The sequence below is a fragment of the Prinia subflava genome, chromosome 9 (genome assembly GCF_021018805.1).
Source record: "Prinia subflava isolate CZ2003 ecotype Zambia chromosome 9, Cam_Psub_1.2, whole genome shotgun sequence".
Taxonomy (NCBI): Eukaryota; Metazoa; Chordata; class Aves; order Passeriformes; family Cisticolidae; genus Prinia; species Prinia subflava.
Genome location: NC_086255.1, coordinates 28,276,156 through 28,297,606, shown reverse-complemented (window position 1 = coordinate 28,297,606; position 21,451 = coordinate 28,276,156). Strand labels below are relative to the sequence as shown.

Below are 21,451 nucleotides of genomic sequence, written 5' to 3'. Positions count from 1 at the left end.
CCAGGCTGTGTGATGACATCACAGGCCATTGGCAGACAAGGAATTTTCCCTAACAGGAAGCACATATAAGGGTTTTTAACATAAGATACAGATGGGTGTACTGCGGAAGGATTAACCCTTATGGCTGTATTAGTCTATTTCTGACTAAAAGATGTGACCATCGGCCAGTTCTGGTATTGTAGCTTCCCACTGGCCTGGTAAAACACAGTTTTTTGTCTCCAGCTCACTAACAGAGGGAAAACAAACTCATCTCTATTGGTGTCAAACCAATAAGAAAGAACTTAACAGGAAGAAAGGGAACAGATAGAATGCAAAATCCAGCCATCCTATTTTTTCATTCCAGCTGAAGCACGGTGTCATAACATTGTCTAAACATCATGCCCTCTCCCTCCCCACATGGTCTATAAATTAACATTCAGATTGCAGAGTCTGTATAACTGCATTTGGGCATGGAAATGGGATGGTTGTACGTGGAGAGTAAATATTTGAGATGGAACTCTTACGTTCAGGCAAATGCCTATGCACACTCTTGTACACTCCTGCTCTCAGTCACCTTACTCTTAATGTCTCAGTACAGTGGAAAGATTTGGCTGCTAAACTCGCCATTATGATTACAGACTCTTAAATGTAGCTGAAGACCCTATGAGCACCTCAGTTTCTGCTTCAAAACAGACTTTTATTGCCTAATGGAAGTGCTGAGAGAGGCAAGGAGAAAGAAACGAGTTGTATTTGATTCTTTACCTTCCTCTGAGCAGGCTATAAAGCAGACAGACATTCTGCTCGAGCTTTAGCACAGCTGTCCCTACTTATTTTCATTACTCCTTTAATTTGCCAAAGGACTTTGTATATGTTTAGTTTCTTACCTGATATAATCAAAGTATTCTTTGTGCTGATTCCGATAAAAAACAGACAGTTTAAGCATACGGCCTGCAATCACTTCAGCTTTTTCCAATAGCTGTGTTAGGTGAACTTTTGAATAATCTGGAAAGGAAAGACAAACTGCTAGTAGAGGGGTCAGGAAAAACCACAACACTCTCCAAAAGCTACAGGCACATGCAGACTGGAACCTGGGAACAGAGTCTTGGTAATATACATCACATTGTGCCCCGGTTTTCGACAGTGGCAACAAACAAACAATCAAATGGCAGGAGCAGGCATTTGTGATTCTCCCCACTCCTTCCTCATGAAGACTCTGCAAGCCTACAGCAACTTTCAGCTTAGGATTTGCTATGTTAGAGCTGTTTCCCTGTGTTTGGGACTGCAGTGCAGCTCAGGACTGCAGAGGAGCTCAGGACTGCCCTCTCTGGCTCACATCAGATGGCAAACTCTTTGCTACAGTATACCTGACCTGGGTGTGAGCCAACAACCAATGACAGAAGTCAAAGCTTTCTTAGGACCCAGCTTAAAGGGCTTCCCAACCAACATGGGGTTCATACTGTGCTTGCCTCAGTCTTCAGCTTTCACAGAGGCATGCCCAGTGACAGCAGGTCAGGAACATCCAAAGGGAGCCTTATAAATCAAAAACAGGCTGAAGTGACTCTTGAGACAGGGTATTGATGGTGCTGAGGCTTTGCAGCACGCAGAGAAGGCAAAGCAGCAGAATGTCTTAAAGTCACAGGGAACTGCCATTGTGCCTTTTCCCCACAGGTGCTGGTAGCCAGTGACAGGCACACAGGTGGCCCTGGTGCCAGGCACAGCCCCTTGGGACAGGTAAGCTGCTGCGCAAGAAAGGGGTGGTCCAGCTGCCTCTGCTCAACGTGCCAAAGCTCGGCACATACAGAGGCTAAAGTCTGAATTCCAGTTTCCAGGGTGACTATTTAAGGCTGCCAGTACAGTCGGGCTGGCAGGTGACCAGCCCAGCCTGGCAGCAGAGCCTGCATTAATTGACTCCAGCCTGTGGAACAGATCCCTCAGCAGCGTTACCTGCGGTGCAGAACTCGATGATTTCACTCCACTCGGACACGACGTAATCGCCATCGACCTGCTTGGAGGCCGTCTGCACCGCCACCGTGTACTCTGTCCTGGGGCTCAGGAACCAGTGCCCGCGCACCGTCATGGGCAGGGGAACGGCCTTGGCCACCAGCTTGGTGGGCACATCCTGACACAAACAGAGGACAGAGCAGCACACAGGTCAGCACTGAAACCAAAACAGTCTGCCACACTTTCCTTCACTGCCTTTGCAGTCTAGTCCCCAACCCCTGGCTCTTCTCTGCAAACTCGAGTGACTTCACACAGTTAGCTGGTGCAGCAAAGTGAGCAGTGGCAGAGGACAGGGATGTAAGGTCTAAGAGACATGGGGATAACTTGCATGTATGAATTAATAATTTGCTCCAAGTGACTGTAGACTAATACTGTTATGTATAGCCCAAACATATAATTCAGACTTGGGCCATTAGTGCTTACATATGCAAAGACATGCTTCTGAGAACAAAGGTATCTTAATTTAAGAGCTTCTTGTGCTCTTAGTTGTTCCTTTCAGGTCATGTAATCAAACAAAATTCCTCCTCCTGTCAATCAGCCCAGCAGCAGTGCTGCTGCTATCTTCCAAACTAAATTTCAACAGAGAAAATTAAGCACGTTTCAGAGTACCTATGGCTACATCTTTCAAAAATACCCTTCTGTACAGGAATGGCCAGAAGAAGGCAAACAGCTTGTGCCTTTCACTGAACCTCTTGCTTTCCCTTCCACTGCCCATTCAGACCCTCTGTTTTGCTCTTCCAGAATATCATAGCCCCAGTGTGCAGGCAAGAAAAATAGCTGCTTGTTGTAGATAAAATACTTGATTTCTATAGTACCAAAGACTTTGGGACAGAAAAAACTGAAGAACAGGACAGTTTATGTTAGAACTGGGGGGGAAAGGACTCACAGTGGAGCTGAATGATCCTCTGCAGTGTACTTGAGGAGCTGAGAGAATTTATTGTTGAATATCCACTAGTAAGAACAGAACAGTAAGATGGCTACCATATGAAAATAGGTGCTTTAAACAACATCCTTAACTGTCCACCTATAAGTACCTGTCCACAATCATCAACCTATAAATACCAGCATAACAATCTGGTAAGGAAAAAGGAATAGAAGGGAGAGAATTTCTGGCCATGATTTGAAGACTTTTTTCTCCCTTGTCATCTATTATGGACAGAGATCATTCTCCTTTAGTTTTCCTATTAACAGAAGACTTTTGGTGGTTGCTGTACAGGAAGGAAGGAAGGAAGGAAGGAAGGAAGGAAGGAAGGAAGGAAGGAAGGAAGGAAGGAAGGAAGGAAGGAAGGAAGGAAGGAAGGAAGGAAGGAAGGAAGGAAGGAAGGAAGGAAGGAAGGAAGGAAGGAAGGAAGGAAGGAAGGAAGGAAGGAAGGAAGGAAGGAAGGAAGGAAGGAAGGAAGGAAGGAAGGAAGGAAGGAAGGAAGGAAGGAAGGAAGGAAGGAAGGAAGGAAGGAAGGAAGGAAGGAAGGAAGGAAGGAAGGAAGGAAGGAAGGAAGGAAGGAAGGAAGGAAGGAAGGAAGGAAGGAAGGAAGGAAGGAAGGAAGGAAGGAAGGAAGGAAGGAAGGAAGGAAGGAAGGAAGGAAGGAAGGAAGGAAGGAAGGAAGGAAGGAAGGAAGGAAGGAAGGAAGGAAGGAAGGAAGGAAGGAAGGTCACCACATTAAACAGAGGGGTTTTTTTCTTGCCCAGCTGGAGAGGGAGGGGGAGAGGGAGGGCACATTCTCACAACTCTAATCTGCTGGTTTTTTCTAAGCAAACACCATTTCTTAGAGGCTACAATACAGAGGAAATGTTCAAATGTTCACATTGAGGTTCCTCTGGGGATTCTCTGCTTCCCCCTTTCATCTCTCTCCTGCTCAGCTCTCATTCCTGACTGAAGCACCAAAGTGCAAAGCAGGTAGTGCCAGCTCAAGGAGAGACAGGATTCTAGAGTGGCAGATGGCTGCTCCACTACCAGCTCCCACCAGACAACTCTAAAGGTACCTAGATGGCAATAATTTCTAAGAACAGCCTGGAAGCTTTGAATAACTCAGCAGGAAGGTGTATGAGTCACTCTAATCTTTTTGGGAAAAGGAGACAGCTTTCAATCTTTAACTTTCTCCCATTTCATGTTACCCTTAACTTTGCCAGGTTGTCTCATAGAACACACCACCACACCCAAATTCTGTCTAGTTTTGCTAAATATTTGAGTGTTTTTCTTATAACATAGTAGTAATCATATTTCCATATTTTAAAAAGGTAGAAGAGGAGAAGAGGTATGCAAAATGAATTGAAAAGAAAACAAAATCTTATTACAGTTCTAGTCTTTGCACACTGCTACCAATACAACCCTTCTCCTTCACAGATATGATGACAATAGTAAAAAATGATAAAACTTTATGCACCCTAAGTATGCTGAATATATATTTACCAAGAGAAAGAGTATTGGAAATATGAATCATTCATGGATAGTCTCCCAGGTACACAACAAAACAATCAGGTCCCTTTCCTGAGGTACAGCACGGGTCTATCAGGTTAACTTACAGCAAACTGATAGTTAATGTTAATTCTGTACAAGTTAGAAAATGAGCTGGTCCTTTGCATAATCACCTTGAGAGAGAGGGGCACTTGTAGTGCTTTACCTTACCTGTAAGCTAAGGAAGGATGAATTCTGCTTGCACAGGCGTCTTCAGGGTGCTGGGTGACTGCTAGGAGTAAACCCCAACGCCCTATTTCATATCCAGGCAGTAGGGCTCACTCTTTTCTGTCTAAAGAGCTCTCCTAGGAGAAAGGGCAGTGCTATCCTTCTCCTTTATGCAAAAGCCTTATTAGGAAACCAGTTCCCTGCTGTGAGGGTTCAGCCCCCAGGGCTGCAGCTGCTGGGCTATCAGCTCCTGCTGCTGAGCTTCAGCTGGGAAACCCCTGTGGCTGACCTGAGGGAGGATGCTTGCCTTGCACCACTCCTGGTTACACATTTGGAATCCGAGCACTTCAATTATCAACCAAAGTTCGTTCTAGAAGGTGTGTTAAAAATTGCTTAGTACTGAAGATTCATGAAAGTGAACACCAAGTGCTCTGGCACAGACCTGGAGTATTCAGTCTGTGCTTTACTATTGTCCACCCTCTCTGCTCTCTGGATCTCTGGCATTCAGGCTTGGGAATAAAACCATCAAATAATTACACACAAAAAAATCTTAATCAGGTCACTAACAAAATCAGCTGCAAGCAATTTTTAGTTAATTCTGACAAAACATCCAAATTATTCATCATTTTAATTGATAGACTTCAGTCTCCTATTCTTACAAAACCGATTACCTTTGTCCTTTGACTAAACACTCCTGCACTGTAAAAAGCTAGAGAATTGCTGAGAAACAAAATAAATCTATTAGTTTATTATACTACCAATCCTTTCCCCCTCTCAATTTTAAATCTAGTCTTATCACTGTGATAAAGATTCTGAAGTGTATGTGGTGTTTGCTCTACTAGGATTGCTCTAATTTTCACAAAAATAAATGTTCCAAGTATACACCAGTTTGCACATGAATAAAAAAACATGTAGAATAATAAAATAAATAAAATTACAAAGAATCCATCCCAACTGAGGGAGGATATTTATTGTAGACTAAAATGGGAATTTCAGTTCAAAGGCTGTCAGTCCAAAATTAGTAAGAGCAAGAAAAAAGCAAAAGTACCCAACTATATTTGCTATTACAATTAAAAATGGGGCACATTACATGCCTATTGTAACATTAGATTTAGTAGTGCTTCACACACGGGTTCCTAGCAACAGCAGCATACTGGCCAAACATATAAAATTCCCAATTTCAAGCAATAGTAAGTGATTTTTTTGTTACTTTTAATGCATATGTTACTTCCAACCAAAAAACAACAACAACAGCAAAAAGGTAAAAAAAGAAAATTATACACCTGCCATTAACACAAATCTCATGAAAAATACTCTCACAATAAAAGGCCTCAAAGAAATTGGTGGGAATATTTTCTGTTTATCCCACTGGCTTAGAAACCAACAGTTATTTAGGTGCTGAGATAATTACAGCGCTTACATTTGTTTGGACAGTTATTTGTGCCTTGGCAAACCTTATCTTTTAGATAATGCCAACATTATTTTTAAATTTCGAGAATGTTCTATCTCATTCCCTGTTCCTCTAGACACCCCAGTATTTCAACTGTTCTGAGGTAAAAGCAGAATTTGCTGGATTTGGTAAGTGCAGATCCTGCAATGCCTTCAATATGTTCCTGCACCAGAGGCTTGAGGAAAGAGGCCAGATGAATATTCAGGTCACAGTGCTGAGTGCTGCAAACTCAAATTGCTGGAAGCCTTCCTGAAGTGCATTAGAATTTGTGGCGCTTCTGCTGAAATGGTGTGTATTGCTCTCAGGAGCCTGTCACTGAGCAAGGACAGGCAGAGAATACACACATGTTGTAAATAATGATAAAGAACTAGCCAGGAATAAAAATGGCAGCCTTGCACTACATTGTAGAGGTTCCAAAAGAGCTTTCAAATGAAACAGAAAAGGTAATGTGCAGTTCCCTGTGGAACAAATGTATTTGTGTGTACATGCACATAGGCTGGAGATAAAGAAGGTACTTTGAGTAAACCAAAATTTCATCAGATTAATCAAAACCCACCTTTGCTGGATTTCCAATTCCTGTTTCCCATGGCCTGTTTGAAAGTTGAGTAAAACACAGAGATTCATCTGTTTAAAATCAAGTATTTGTGCCTTGATTTTTAAATGAAAATTACCTTGTGTTTGAATTTGTTGGAATTCTTGTTTTCCTTCTTGTTGAGATCGATGAAGTAATGAGTAATGCGATCCTTGGATTTAGAATCCATGTCCCAAGAAATCTTGAAGGAGTCACACGTGATGTTACTTATTTTGATGTTGTGTGGGACTGGAAGCTCCTCCATCTCTGCAATCCCACTGTCTTGTGATTTATTCCCTGCACAGAAAACAAGCACGATTCGTTCAGTGAAGGACCCATCTGATCACTGTTTTGTGTGCTCCAGTCCAAGCATTTCCCTGAACAGCCTTTCACAAAGGCTCAGGGGGGTTCTCTGGAGCCAGTGGGGTACAGTTCTGCAAGTCTGGATGTCAGTGACGGGAGGCATTGGGAAGGATGGAATTCCTCAGGTGAATAAGCACAATAATACAGTGCTCAGAGCAGCTGGCATCACTGCTGTGTGTGTGCAGGCTGACAGGACAAACCTCTGAAGCCATCAAGGGCTCCAAGGTTCAGCTAAGAAGCCAGCAATGCCCACAGTTAACACAACGGCCCTCTCCATATCTGTCAGCAACACAAACACAAGCAGAAATCATGTTCATCCTTAAACCATTTTCCAAGCACGAAGCACAGCCAGTCTCTGCAAGGTTTAGAGATGATGGATGCATGTACACATATGTATACACATATTTAAAACAGCAACTCCTTTGAAATGAAACAATCAGCACTTTGATGAGCCACAGCAAAAGGGACACACAAGCAAACTTCTTTTTATGTCTTTCTGTTTTCCCAGCTGAGACCCTGCAGTTTTCCTGGGAAGTTCTTTCTAAGTACATATGGGAGATGAACAAATGACCACTGACCCCAAAAAGAATCACTAGTTCTAAATTTAGGTCTCCCCTTAGCTCCCAAGGCAACTTTATAGTTCAGCATTCTGTGAACATTAGAACTCAGAAAGGTTAGGTGTTCTTGCACTTACATAAGACCCAATTCAAAAATGAACAAATAAAAATAAAACAAACTCTGGAAGATGAGAAAAACTATTGGGTAAAAAAGGAAAAAAATCTATGATGTAAAAGAAGAAATAAAGAACAGAACAGAAAAAAATAAAAATTGAACATAGATAAGGACAGAACCAAAAGAGAAAACAAAAAGTTAATGTCTCTGTGAGAAATAGAGGACAGCTCCCAAATTCTTGTCAGATGGGGAAGATGGGAAACTCATGCAAGGATGTGAGGAAATGCATTGTCAGAATTATTCATAGTCACATCTAAATATAGAAAGAGGTAGTATTTATACTTTTATCATAACTGGTAAAAATGATAAAAAACTGAACTCAGAGGAGTTTGGGCAGTAATAAAAGTAAAAATTTTACTTGTAAAACACTAGGAACATTTCAGCCTCTCTACATACTCTGCCAAAGAATTACTCCAGCCCTTCAATGCAGGAATATTACAGTTGGCCAGATTGTTCAAAAATTTGCTCATATGTGAAATTCAATCACAGAGCCTGCAAAATTCATAGATCTCCAGCTAGTATTGTGAATAATGTATTTTTACTGATGACTTCAAGAGCTAATGAAACTATTTTTCTATTTTTGTTTTATGCCTTTATATCTAAAAGGTTGTCTATTCTTCAAACATCCTTTGCTTTTTTTTTTTCTTTTTCTACTAATACTGAAATCAGTTAGTGCACGGTCTTGCTCAGATTCCCCCCCTGTTTGTGCCATACACAGTGACATTTTCAACAGCTGCACTGGCTGCAACACTCTGAAATATCAGTCATTACTGAAAGCTTTCTCTTCATATGAAAGACGTGGTAAGTGCTTTTCCCAACATGATATTTCAGAAAGCCAGCAGGGAGAAAGTGGCACTGCTTTCTTTTACAAGCAATTTGTATTTGAAAGATGACTGAAAGCTCTGCCAGGTACACTGAAAAGGTTTCAAATGATTGGCTCTTCCAAGGGCAAGGCTGTGTTTAAGCAGAAGATGGAGCGTGGCTGCTGAGGCTCTCAGAGCTGGGCAGGCTGAGGCCCCAGCACACTGAACACTCTGTGACATCCTGGACAGACATGCAGCCACGAAGCCATAAATCCACAATGCCTTAGTGTGCAAATTATTTGCCTCAAAATGAGCTTCTGTATTCCACACCCAGGGCCTGAGCTGTGATACAAACAGCCAAGGGGATTTAAGCCTCAAGACACGTGCAAAACACTAATGACCATTGACAAAAAGTAACAGAGAGAAAGAAATATTTTATACAACACCAATGACAAAGAGCAAAAGTGCTTCTGGAAATAGGTATCATTTTCTGTGAGTTTCTTGATATTGATATCTGGCACACATCTTCAGATATCTGCACTCCCATTCCCTCTAATTTCTTTGCTTTTGAAGTGAATAAATAGCTTTAAGTAAATGTCATGCAGAAAATGTCCAGGTAAATTTTAGGGTTAGGGTAGAGGCTAGGGTCAAAGAGCCTGCAGCTTGAGGAAAGCTGGGGCTGGAAAAGGCACACCAGGGCCATCCCAGCAGGGCCCCAGCACTGCTGCTCCTGCATCTTTGTGATCTGGGCACCCATGGGGCTGGGCTTAGGGGTAGGACAGTGGTTGGATGGAAAAACAGGTGATACAACATACAGATTTCAGGGGAAGTGTAAAGACAACAAAGAAAAGTAAGCACACCTAGCATGCCAAGCTCCTGAAGAACCTCCACCTCTAACACTGGCCTTTTACCCAGGACTGAAGTTTGCTACAAAAAAGGAAGCCCAGATTCAGTGATGATTGTTCTGTCCACCCAAACCTGTCTGTCTGTGCTCAAGCACCTCAAAGCAGCCTCTAGGTTGCTGCGATATTTTTGTGGTGGGTGAGACATGCAGAAGCCACTGAATGAACTGGGAAAGACAGAAGCACTGGGAAGAAAGTCAGTGGAATTGTGCTGACACCACTGCTGTGTCCCCACACTATCCCCCTAGAGTGATGTAATTTCACTCAGAGGGGCTGCTGTCATGCAGAGGAGGGTGCAGCAAGTGCTGGGTGTGCTGTCTCTGGGAAAACACACAAGACATGAACTCCTGCAGTTATTTCTGTGAGGTGTCAGCTCCACAAAAACCTAGCAATGCAATGAGGGAAACGTGACTCTGGTTTCATGAGCCAGAAATCAGCAAGGCGAGAACTGTACTCACAAAGTACAAAATTAAATCTAATGTTAGATTCCTAATACATTCTGGGAAGATATCTGAAAATCAAAATATGTGTGGATGGGGATGAGAAGCAATTTCTGAGACTCTGAAAGCTCAGGTGTATATATATAGAGATTCCAACAGCACATGTAATAAACACTCTAAAAGCTAAACAGAATTTTATAATATGAATCATATTTTTTTAAAAAAATCTCACCTTCTTCAGTTTTTAAAATGCATGCACTGGGGAAATCAGAATGTGGTTTTTTCAAGTTAACATTTTCAATACAGTAAGAGATATTAGCTTTGGTATTTTGAAGTAGAAATATTTGATGAGAGGGGATCAATGTTTTAAGAGCATACAGGTACCATCACATAAATCCTCTTAATAGGTGTGGATGCTAACAATTGAGAACAATTCATTTACAAACAGGAACTCCCATAACATGAACAGAGAAACCCTTACACCTTCTGAAATACAGAAGTGTCTACCTTTTCTTGTCTTGATAATTCATCTGATAGGTTAGATCAGATCTATAAAGTAAAAATATTGTAATTTCAGAAATCTGATATAGACTGACAATATTTCAATGCTGTAGTTGGGACTGAATTCTACAATTAACTGAGAAAGTATGTAATTTCTGCAAAAATTCAATAGAAGGGAAAAAAGTTTCATTCTGTATAACCATCAAAAGTGACAGGGAAGTGCTGGGAAATTACATATTAGGTGCTACTTTAAATTTAACTAAGCAAAAATACCATCTCATATTTTTCCCCTGTGCTTTGGAATGAATGGCTCCCTGTCCAACTGCTGGCTGTATAGAATTGTTTTACAGAGCCAGGACAATATGTCCCCACCAAGCAAATAATTAACCTGAATACCAACATTTCAGTGTTCACAGCAACACCTTGTTCAAGAGAGACAGTGAAATCACACAGAGGAAATACAAATGCAACAACATTCAAAAAAATTATTAAATCAAGGCTGTTATTTGTTAGGCTATGGGAGTGCACTTCTCTAGGATAGCTATTCTATTTCAAAGCTCAATTTTTTATCCATAATCACAGAAGTAATGTTTATGGGTTTTGTGTGCCTCTTTTCATGTACAAAAATGTGAGTGAAGAGTCTCAGACTCTCAAGTTTCTCTCTCTCTCCCAGACTTCTGGTAAACTACCTCCCATGGAGGTTTTTATACTTACATAAGCATATTAAGGAATATTTTCTAAGTAAGTATCCTTATAAAACTAATTCCTAAATTAGATAAAGAGAGAATGCCTGACCCTAGAAATCCTGTTAGAGGGATAAACGCCTCTAAACCTTCTCCTCATTTCCTCCCCATTGTCTGATACTACTGTTGCGCATTTTCTAGTAAGAAATGTGCACTGCGTCCAGAATGTTTAAAAAACAAAGCATTACCTAACTATAACATGTAGAGATATACTTATGGAATGTTTTGAAACGTGCATTCCGACTCTTTTATTACTTGGTTTTAACAGCTTAATTTCACTGTTTCCTGCTAATCTAGGACAGCAGCAGGAATACTCCACACGCAAACCAAAGAGAAAACAACTGGACTGTGAGTACCCGTGTGCCCTCCGTCCAGGCATCTTCTTCTGCTGAGAAGAGTGCCCACATAAACAACGCACTGAGCAATCTCTGGATTGCCTGGTTTCTGTGCTGAAAAATTTGTCTCAGCCTCTCACAGAAGATTTGATTCCTCCTCCTCCTCACACGGAGGATGGATGTGCTCTACAAGTGGTGCCACGACTCAGATCAGCGGCTGCCCAATCTCTCACTCCTGCACTGGCAGCGGGATGTGCGGGCTCCCAGCTCCCAGGGCGCAGGTCCTGCTCTCTCCAGGCCTGGTTTCTCCGTGCCTGCTGTCACCGGGGGCCTGCAGCCAAGCCCCGCAGCCAAGCCCCGCAGCCTCGCCCGTTCCCCCGCCAGGGCTCCGTGCGTGGTTACTGGGCAGGGCTGCGAGCTGGGCCAGCAGCTCCAAACCTGAGCCAGCCCCGAGCCAGCTCATTTGCCCTTGAACAAAAGCAGATGGGACCTCAGGGGCTTCATCTCCTCGAATACACTGCAATGCACAACGCACGTGTGGCAAACCCAACAGCAAGCAGCAGCCGAGGTACCTGGGCAGACTTTGGAACATGGTTGTGCTATCAGAACACAGCCCATTCTCTCAGCAGGCACTGAATACAACGTGATGCTCAGTAGGAAATTAAATGTATCTTTACAGAGAAGGTTACTATAATTAGTAAGCAGAAATTAAATAGTCATATTATAACTTTTCTGTGAAATATAAATTTTGGCATAGATACCAGATTCTCCACAGCGGATTTGTTGAGCCATATGTATTCCTTCTAAGTTAATAATAAACCCCAAATATTTCTTAAATATGACAGCAGAAACAGTAACAAAAAAGAACCAACAACATTCACTCCTGTGATAAAGCCATAGATAGCTTGAATTACACCTGGAATAATCTGGATACAAAATATGCATCTGCTACTCCAAAAGCAAAGGCTACTCTCCAAAAGATTTTATGCCTATGACTTGCAATGACATTTAGGTACAATTTTCATACATTTGTGATGTACACTATATATATACATATATTTATATGAATTTATTTACATATACATATATATATGAATTTTCCAGATGACTGTGGAAACCACAAACATTTTTACTGTGCTGAGACAAAAATACTGCCAAAAAAAATCGCCTTTGGGCAGTGAATCTCCTCAGGCTCGCTTTGCATCCAGTGAAGAGGGGCAGTTTCCTAGATGGGATAATCTGAGTACCTACAGGTAGCTCTCACATTTAACTTTGCCCTGGAGGAACGTAATTCTCTTCAGAGACTAGAGAGGGAGGTCGTAGAAGCTAAGAGCCAGCTGAAGTTGTCCTTTATAATTATTTCCTAAATTACATTGGTCAATGTGACTGAATCTCATGATGCCATAGCAATTTACAAGATTTCTGCCAGAGAAAAAAGAAAAAAACATGGGAAAAAAGAGTACATTTTACACTGTACCCAATTTCTGAACTCCTTAGCAAAGAAATCCACATATCACTGACTCAGAAATATCCTTTGGACTGATACTTTAAAAGGGATAAAATTTTTAAGAATAATTTCTCTGAATTTCTGTGTCAAATACATAATTTATCGCCACAATATTTTTTTCTGAAAGCACTGATAGGATCAAATATCTCAGGACCATTTAAGCTTGAATGTGGATGAATTTATAACCTGCTAACTGCAATTATAGGTAAATTATTTAATAACTGTAATTTAATTAATCTTTAATTAATAGTGCATTTAATTGCATCGTTAAACTAATTCCTCAGAATAATTGTTTCCTCTCTTGCTATTACCATTCAGAAAATTCAGATACATCACTGTTGTTATCAACCAAATGGTCTAAATCAGTGCCAAGTCTTCCTTGGATTTTTGACCTATCCTTACTTGAAACAAAAAATTAAGTAAGTGTTAGTAACCTCTTCAGAAAGTAATGATTAGGAAAATTCTTACTGAAATCAATGGAATCTAAGCTGAGTTACTCAAGAGCTTCTGAAAGCACGATTGCAACTATGTACACAAATTTCACAAACCTGAAGTGTAACACAAACCCCGACTGCAAATCAGATCAATGGCTAAATTGGCAAGGCTGACCTTATTCTTTCACTAAGATTTATTTCCTATTTGATATCCTGACATCTTGGAAGTATTTAACATTTATACCTTACTCATCAAAACTAAACCACATTTTCAGAATGTCGATGGCAGCCAAACCCCTAGACTGAGTACTGAAATGGAAATAGATACAAGTCCTTATTGACATAATTTCCTTTTTTAGAGTACTCCTTAATCTTTATAGATTTTTTTTGAAGAATATTTGAAAGAATACTGGGTGTCTCTATGCCTTTATAAAGTACTTGGCGTCCCATAAGGTTGGGCTGTTATTGAATTTTTCCTCTTGTCTTTTTGTAATTTTATTACAAGTAAGTTGAGGAGTGTTAACACAGTAACATGCTAAGCTAAACATGCACACCTTCACATGAAATTTAGTTTTCTCTGTGTTAAAAATAAATGGAGAAAACATGAAAAAGGACTTTTATTTTCAGTTGACAATATGCAACTGAGAGGTTGTAAATAATCATGTCAATACATTTTTCTTCACTAAGCACCAGGAAAACTGTAAGACTGCAAACCCACTTAGAAGATTAAACTGCCATCCAGGCTATCATGTCTACTCTCCTCTGTATCTAAGATACAGAGATCTACTGAGATCCATTGACCCTACCATGCTCTAAGGACTGACCAAATCTCTGAGTAGAGAGCTGAGACGTGCTGAGATCATCTTTTATGACCCTTGAATACCAAAACCAATCAAATTGAATTGGCCAGACAAGCTGAGACTGAGTGCAAATGTCACCACCATCCATCAGCACCTTGCCCTCATCCTGTCCGCTGAGTGACTCCTGTACGCAAAACAACTTACAGCCAGTTCCCTCTAAAGTTCTCCATCTGCTTTTACTCTGAACACTTCATGTTTTACTGTACCTTGCCATGAAAGCTAAACAAGAAAGCTTCCCTGCCATCTTCTGTGAAATGAGAGTTGCAGCGTGGCAAAAATAGCTCCAGCTGCACTACAGCTCCTACTGGCCCAGGCAAGGGCAATTCTGTCTTCTTGAAATCAAAAAGGACATTATGGCAGGCCAGGAACACTGAGCCACCACTGTATTTACTCCTAATTAAACACTCACATTTTGTTCAGCACAGCAAGTTTGCAGCACATGGGTGGTAAGTGGCTCTTCTCAGCATGTGTTGGCTACAAGATACATTTGAAAACCACAGTTTAATTAAAATGTGCATTTCTCAGTTGCTGAAAGGGAAAGAAGGTAACAAGGGATGTAAAAGGCTCTAAACCACCATCTTACTTAATTTAAAGGCCATTTAAAAATTCAAATAAAATTAAAATTAATTTTACAGCCCTTGCATGTACTAGAATTTGAGTATAATGGATACCTTCAGTAATACAGAATTCCAGACTTGGAAAGTATGTCAGAAACTACTATAAGATCTCTCCCAGATCAACCTATCACATCCACTTCATTCATTTAGCAGAAGTCTGTGTCATCAGGTCTCTATTATTATCTACCCAGTGTGAAATTCTGACCCTGCTTCAGGACTGCACTTGGGCCCATTTTGTGGTGTATTCTTGTGAGGGCTATCTCAGTGCTGTTCTGCTGAAAACAGGGAGTACAAATTTTCAGCAGACTCCCACCCTGTTGATTCCTAAAGGGGCAGATTTTGGAGCAGGAAGGAATACAAAGCTTTTAATGGCAGGAGGTTTGTCTCTTCTGGTGAACAAAATGTGCAGCTGCAGTGGAACTGCCCATGTCTCCAGGACTAACAACAAAGGAAAACAGATCTCATAGATGAAGGCACTGACTGTATGACCCCAGACAAGTTGCTTGGGGCCAGATTCCGATCCAAGTTACACTGCTCTGGGTCACTGGCCTAATTGCTCCAGTGCTCTTCATCTAACAGTGTAATTGAGGCAAAGCATTGCCCTTAGTTTTCCACTGCTTTTAATATTAACTGTGTGTTGGAGGAGCGAGTGGCCTTCCATGATTTGTGCTTCCACATGTCACTAAACAAGGGAGAGAGACAAACACTTCCATTTTAGTTTATTACTATGAACCTCATTCATACCGGTTTACCTCATTCTTTGGCTGGCAACAACTTGTGCCATTTATTGCAGCTGTGTCTTCATCTAAACCAAAAATGTATTCTCTACTTCAAGTGAAGTCATGTGAGTTCAAATCTAGCAAGATGAGGCAAGCTTGTATTCCCATGAGCTTTAATGTGACCTGCCAGCTTTCCAGAAACTGCAAGCGCCTTCATCACACAAGGATTTTTTATTTAAAAACCATTTCCTTTCAACTAAGAGAAGCCCAGACAGAAAGGCAAAACTCATCACTTGAAGGCAGCAGAGAGAGCTCAAGGCTGGGGAGCACAGTTTTACTAAGCATTTTCCTTGAGAAAGTAGGGTGCTCAGCATGAGTGGGCTTTTGTAACTCTCTGGATGCCCTGGCAGTCTGCAGCATGAATGAGCATTTCTTTACTTCGGCGCACTGGCAGCTCCTGCGTGCTCCTCACACACATCTCTTGTAAGGAATGGGATTTGGCTCTGGTTTACACCAGTTTGTGCTTTTTTAGCTGTGATTTGAAATGAATTACATATTCACTGTAGTTCAGGAAATTCTATTTTGTAACTTGTACTGTTTTATTTTACATTTAAATTGCACGCACGTTTCAGAATTGAATGCCTGTTTCAGACTTTCTCTCAGGCCCTGACAAATAAAGGATATAGGGGTTTTGAGAGTCCTTTTTTTTTGGCAGGAGTTGTTCTCTTTTGTTTCATTTTTAACTGGTTTCCTAAGAAACCAATCATTGTCAAGGCTTTTGGATGTAGGTCTGCAACTGGTTCCTAACTTTTGAACCTCTGACAAGAGCAGAGGGCTCACAAATAACTTAGGTTGCTGCCAGTTGCTTTAAGGCAGGCAAGCATGCAGAAATGAGAGGATGCTGCTAAACACTCCTTATCAAGAGTAGGCTACAATGAGGTAAAGCTTTTCACTGTTACTAGAATATAAAGATGACACAGTTATGAATATCGTAGTCAAAAGAAATCTTTCATCAGAGTCTTCACCACATCTTAATTCCCCCCTCACTCAGACACGGTGTAGCATACTGACTGTGCACATTTATTGAAAGTCTCAGATGTAGCTCATCAGCTTCCTGTCCTGATGGTATTTGTGACAGAACTCTCCTGTAGGTCATCTCATGAAAATTGTCTAATGAAGAGGAGAAAACTCGAAGAGAAGTCTTGATGTAATTAAGTTAAAAGAAACCTACAACAATTCTAAAAACATCAGATTCAAATCCATGATCTTCAATAACTCTAAAACTGCTTTTTAAAAAAGCACAGTTCAGTTGGATACTTGCAATAGTTCCCATTACAAATTTTTCTGTAGTCTTATTATGCAGGCTATCAACAGCCATTAAACTGCAACAATGGCACCAGTCGTGATCATGACAAGAAAAAAATTGATTAGCTATAGAGGAATTGCTGCACAGCCTCCTCCAAATTCACAATGCCAAACAAGTCTCCTTGGGTATGGAGCTTAAAGGAATTCATATTTAGATTAGTTTTTCATCTTTTGGATTTAGAGCATTTAAAAGCATCTCGAGGAATGCTTTGCAGCTCCCACTCCCTACCATATGAGCTAATCTAATAAGCATACTGAGATACTCTGAAGGATTTAGCTCCCCTCTCTGCTTTCCATCTTCAGCACTGCACGCTTGCACTAGGCCTGACCAGGCAGCCTAGGGGGCTCCCTGGTGATCTACTCAAGGAAACAGCACAGAAACCAGCTGAGCACTACAGAATATACACAAATAGAAAAAGGAGCACCAGTACCCAGGGAGATCGTCGTTCTGTCTTCCCTGCACTTGTCCAGCTATGAGACAGCACAGAGTACAAGATATGCTCCTACCACACAAGTCATGCTGGGCCACCTGGCTACCTGATGTGTCACAAAACCTGAAATTAAACTCTCGTGCTCTAGAAAGGCTGCCCTACTCAAACCCCTGGATATCAAGTATGATGTAAGAAGTCCATGCTACCTAAACAGTGACAAAGAGAAGTACAGAAGTGACATATTCCTTGTGTCAGGGTCCCAAAGCGTGGCACAGAGCTCTTCACAGACAGAGGAAACAAAGAATTGTACCCAGAGCTTCAGGTGCCTCCATCTATGGGGGAAAGAAAGCAACCTCTGCACATGTCAGAGGTGAGACAACCACAATAAACGGCAGGAGAAGCCTGACTGCCCAAACCTGTCCTTTCATGAAGGGTAAGGTTGTAGCTGTGTCACCAGAGCACAGGTAACACTGCCTAAAATTCCAGTATACTCCACACAAGAGAGCCATAACTTCCCTGTGATCTACTGGAATCAGTGAGCAGCCTGAAGGGATTTCCAGTCCCTGTGATTAGAGAACATCTTGGAATTACACTGGAAGTGTAAAGGCTAGAAATTCATCAGAAACATTAGCGCTCTGAAAATCACATGCTTACTACTCAAGATTTATATTAAGTTACCAGCATAAAGTTCATCATGAGTGTGTAAGTGCATAGTATTTACCTTATGTCATCACATGGAAGATGGATCTTAGTGGCATTAAAAAATACAACTGCTGCATGCTCTGTTTTTAATTTTATCCTGTCCTTTATATAAACTCACATATAATTTCCTTTTACGTAAGTTGCATTAAAAAGAACAACACAGCATGAGTCACTCCACAGATACTTGTACACTAGGACTTACAGCTGGCCAAGACTGAAGCAGCCTTTTAACATCTTTTTATACTGCTTATTTTGAAGTCCAAACATTTTCAACTATGAGAACACATAGAAGTGAACTGTAAAAATTGCTCAGAATAATCTTTTTAAAGTGTTATTTCTAGCCAAAAGTTAAATGCAGGTTGTAAATACAGGCTAAATATATAAACAAATATATAAATCTATCTTATTAAAAAAAGACAGATTAAATCCAGGCAAACTGCAACTTATAGCGAAAAATTCCAAATGAGATGCCTATCTGTATGAAATAAGATAGAACACACACACCAAAGACTAGGAAAATACAGCACTTGTAAGATCTTAATCATGCCACATTTTGAATGCAAATTGGCTTTTACACAAAGTCTTACTGAAGCCAATGGAACAGCTCAGGAAAGAAATTTATGGGATGCTTCTGATCATTGCAAACCAAGGAATTCTCCTAACAAGAGTGCTTGGATATGCAAAGCTTAATATGGCAATTCTTTTAACTGTGCTTCTCCTAGAGCTGCCAGCTGGGAATGACTTTCTCCAATATCAAAGAAGTAAACTCCAGACTCCACTCCACACTTGGAACTAAGAGTGCAACCCTGATAATGCTTTCTGTCACACTGCAGGAATGAAAGAGCAAACTACGTCTAAGGCTTCCCATTCTTGGCAGCAGCTACACCTGTCAAGGCTCAGACAAACACTTGTTAGGTTATGAAAACAGTACAGCTAATCATTGTTTTTGGAAACATCCATGCAAAGCACCTTGTTCATTCAAGCAGAAATAAAACAAGAACACCCTGAGAACAATAAAACAAAACTGACTAATGATTCAGCTACAAACACCCCTGTGAACACTGATTCAGTTACAAACGCTACAATGAATTCTAACCAAATCTTCTGTGCTGAAGGAAAAAATGTCAAGGTCAAATAAACAATGCTGCAGTGTGGAACAAACTCTAGCAAGGAAATCACACTGAATGATCCTGGAACAGAGTTTTCTTTAGTTCCAACTGCCTAAACAGTGTCTTCGTATTTTTCTATAGCAGTGACACAGTTTATACACATATCCTGTACCGGCAGTGTTAGTACTATCTCTCCAGATGTGTTTACAAATCTTTGAAGAAAGTGGTCTGCAAGAAAAATGCTTAAAATTTCTGTCAGAAGAGAACAGCAGACATAGTTTAAGTCAGTGGGTTGTGTTCAGCCAGAATCAAATATAGCCTTGAGGTCACAAAAAGCTCAAAAGGCCATGCATGCTGGCAGAAGAGAAGATGTACCCACTGTCCTGAGTGGTCTAAGAAAAACTCACACTGGGAGCACTTGTAAAGATTCAGGCGGGGTGGAAGATACCGCCACTACTTCAGCAGCACAAAGAGGAGTGAAAACTACCTTGTTCAGAAAAGGCAGATCCTTCAAACCTGCTGTTTAGGAGCCCTGAACAATAAAAGATGGAGGAAATTACAAGGAATGGGTGAAGGAGGAAGTCTTTCTAGATTCTAAGAATAAAATGGAAAACTAATGAGGCAGAGAAGTCCCAGAATGAAAAACCAAGGTCAGGAAGACAGGCTCAGCAAGGCTATGGAGACAACAGAGCACAACCATGCCTGACTGGAATCCATTCAAAAATTAATGATGAGATACTAGAGAAATCTAAATCAACACACCTTACATGACAGAAGGGATCCTCTGCCTGTTCTAGAAGCTATGGCTCTGGGACCAGGAACCTCACTGTTGGAAAGGCTGAATTGGCCTTCTGGGTGTACTCTGACCTAGATCATACGGGCAGAATGGCAAGGTAAAGTGTGAATTTGGAAACAGGATCTCAGAACACTCCTTATAAGAGATGGTAGAGCCACCAGATGACTAAGCTGAGAAGAAAATTGCTAGTAAAATAGAAAAATCCAGTTTAAGATGAAAGAGACAAATTAGATAGTAGTGGCTTAACTCTTCCTCAACAAAAACAGCTTAGTCTTTGGGATTTGCAAAAAATATATAAAATTTTAAGTGGGGGGGGGGGGGGGGGCTTGGCTGCTTCTCCTGGGGGACTGCTTCTCAGATGCTGGATGGGTTAGAATGTCTTTTCCCTAAATGACTCCTCCTGCCCTTGCACTGACTGAGAACTATGGGGCTGAACCAGGGCTGGCAGAGGTGAGACTGTCATATGGAAAAACAAGTAAGGAGCTCACGTGTCCACTGGGCTACCACAGAGCCTGTGGCTGGTTTCAGGCTTTGTGTCTTTGTGAATGATCTAAAGAGAGATCACGTTTTTGTGTTGCATTAAACAACGTTAAACAGAAGGAGCTGCGAGCACAAGATGGCTTAGAAGCATAGGCAGGAAATGCTACAATGGATTCTGTCACAGAATAAATAAAAGAATGCATGTGGGAACTCTAATCAGAAACAAACACAAAGAAGAAGGAACATACACAGGAGACAATGATGATTAAAATGCTTTAAGAATAAAATTGACTAGAAATTAACTACAAAAGCTATATTACATGTTTGAGTTTCAACTCAGCAGTATCAGCACTGGGAAAGAATGGTGATTCTGTAGGTGAATCTAGCATAATTACACATCAAGCATTTCAGTAGCCTTATAAAGGATCTCATAGAGTACAGTAAAGAATTCGTTTTTGAATGAAAAGGGGCAGAAATAGAACATCAGGCAAAATTGTAAATAGCTAATAATACATAACTTGGTCATTGCCAGACAAAATAGCTCACAATCAATTACACAGATTTGGGCATCATAAAGCTCTAAGAGAAGATGAGAAGGAAGAAAGAAGGAAAATAACCCTGAAAATTTATGAATATAAAGGAAGAATTTGGATGACTACATTTCTTGACACCAGGATGTTGAATAGCCAGTTTCCAGCAAAGCCTCACTACTTAGTGACATCATTACTTACAAGATAAACCAAGACAAGAGGAAATACTTGCTGAGGTGGAAGACATAGGCAAATCATTAGTTTTCTTTTCTTCCACAACGCTAAAGATCATTCATGAAAACTTGTTGCTCGGCTCCATTTAGTATTTTTCTATTCTAACAATGAGGAATATGTGAAATCTTAGTCTCTGGCAAGAATGTAAAGCTAAAACAGTAACTAGTATTTTTCTTTGCACCAAGAGAGTTTTTGAAGAGATGCTCTAGATTTTAAATCCCACCTGA

At 40.8% G+C, this 21,451-nt stretch overlaps 1 protein-coding gene across 4 annotated transcripts in view; it reads right to left on the bottom strand.

Annotated features, from left to right (window-relative positions):
- PHYHIPL (phytanoyl-CoA 2-hydroxylase interacting protein like) overlaps positions 1-21,451 on the bottom strand; it is a 124,277-nt gene that overhangs the window by 3,039 nt on the left and 99,787 nt on the right. For all 4 annotated transcript variants that reach the window (XM_063406066.1, XM_063406065.1, XM_063406067.1 and 1 more), the window contains exons 2-4: positions 6,722-6,918; positions 1,924-2,098; positions 864-981 (exon numbers count right to left, since the gene is read on the bottom strand). In XM_063406066.1, coding sequence (XP_063262136.1) covers positions 864-981; positions 1,924-2,098; positions 6,722-6,886 — 458 coding nt within the window. In that variant the 5' untranslated portion in view covers positions 6,887-6,918. The remainder of the gene's footprint in view (positions 1-863; positions 982-1,923; positions 2,099-6,721; positions 6,919-21,451) is intronic.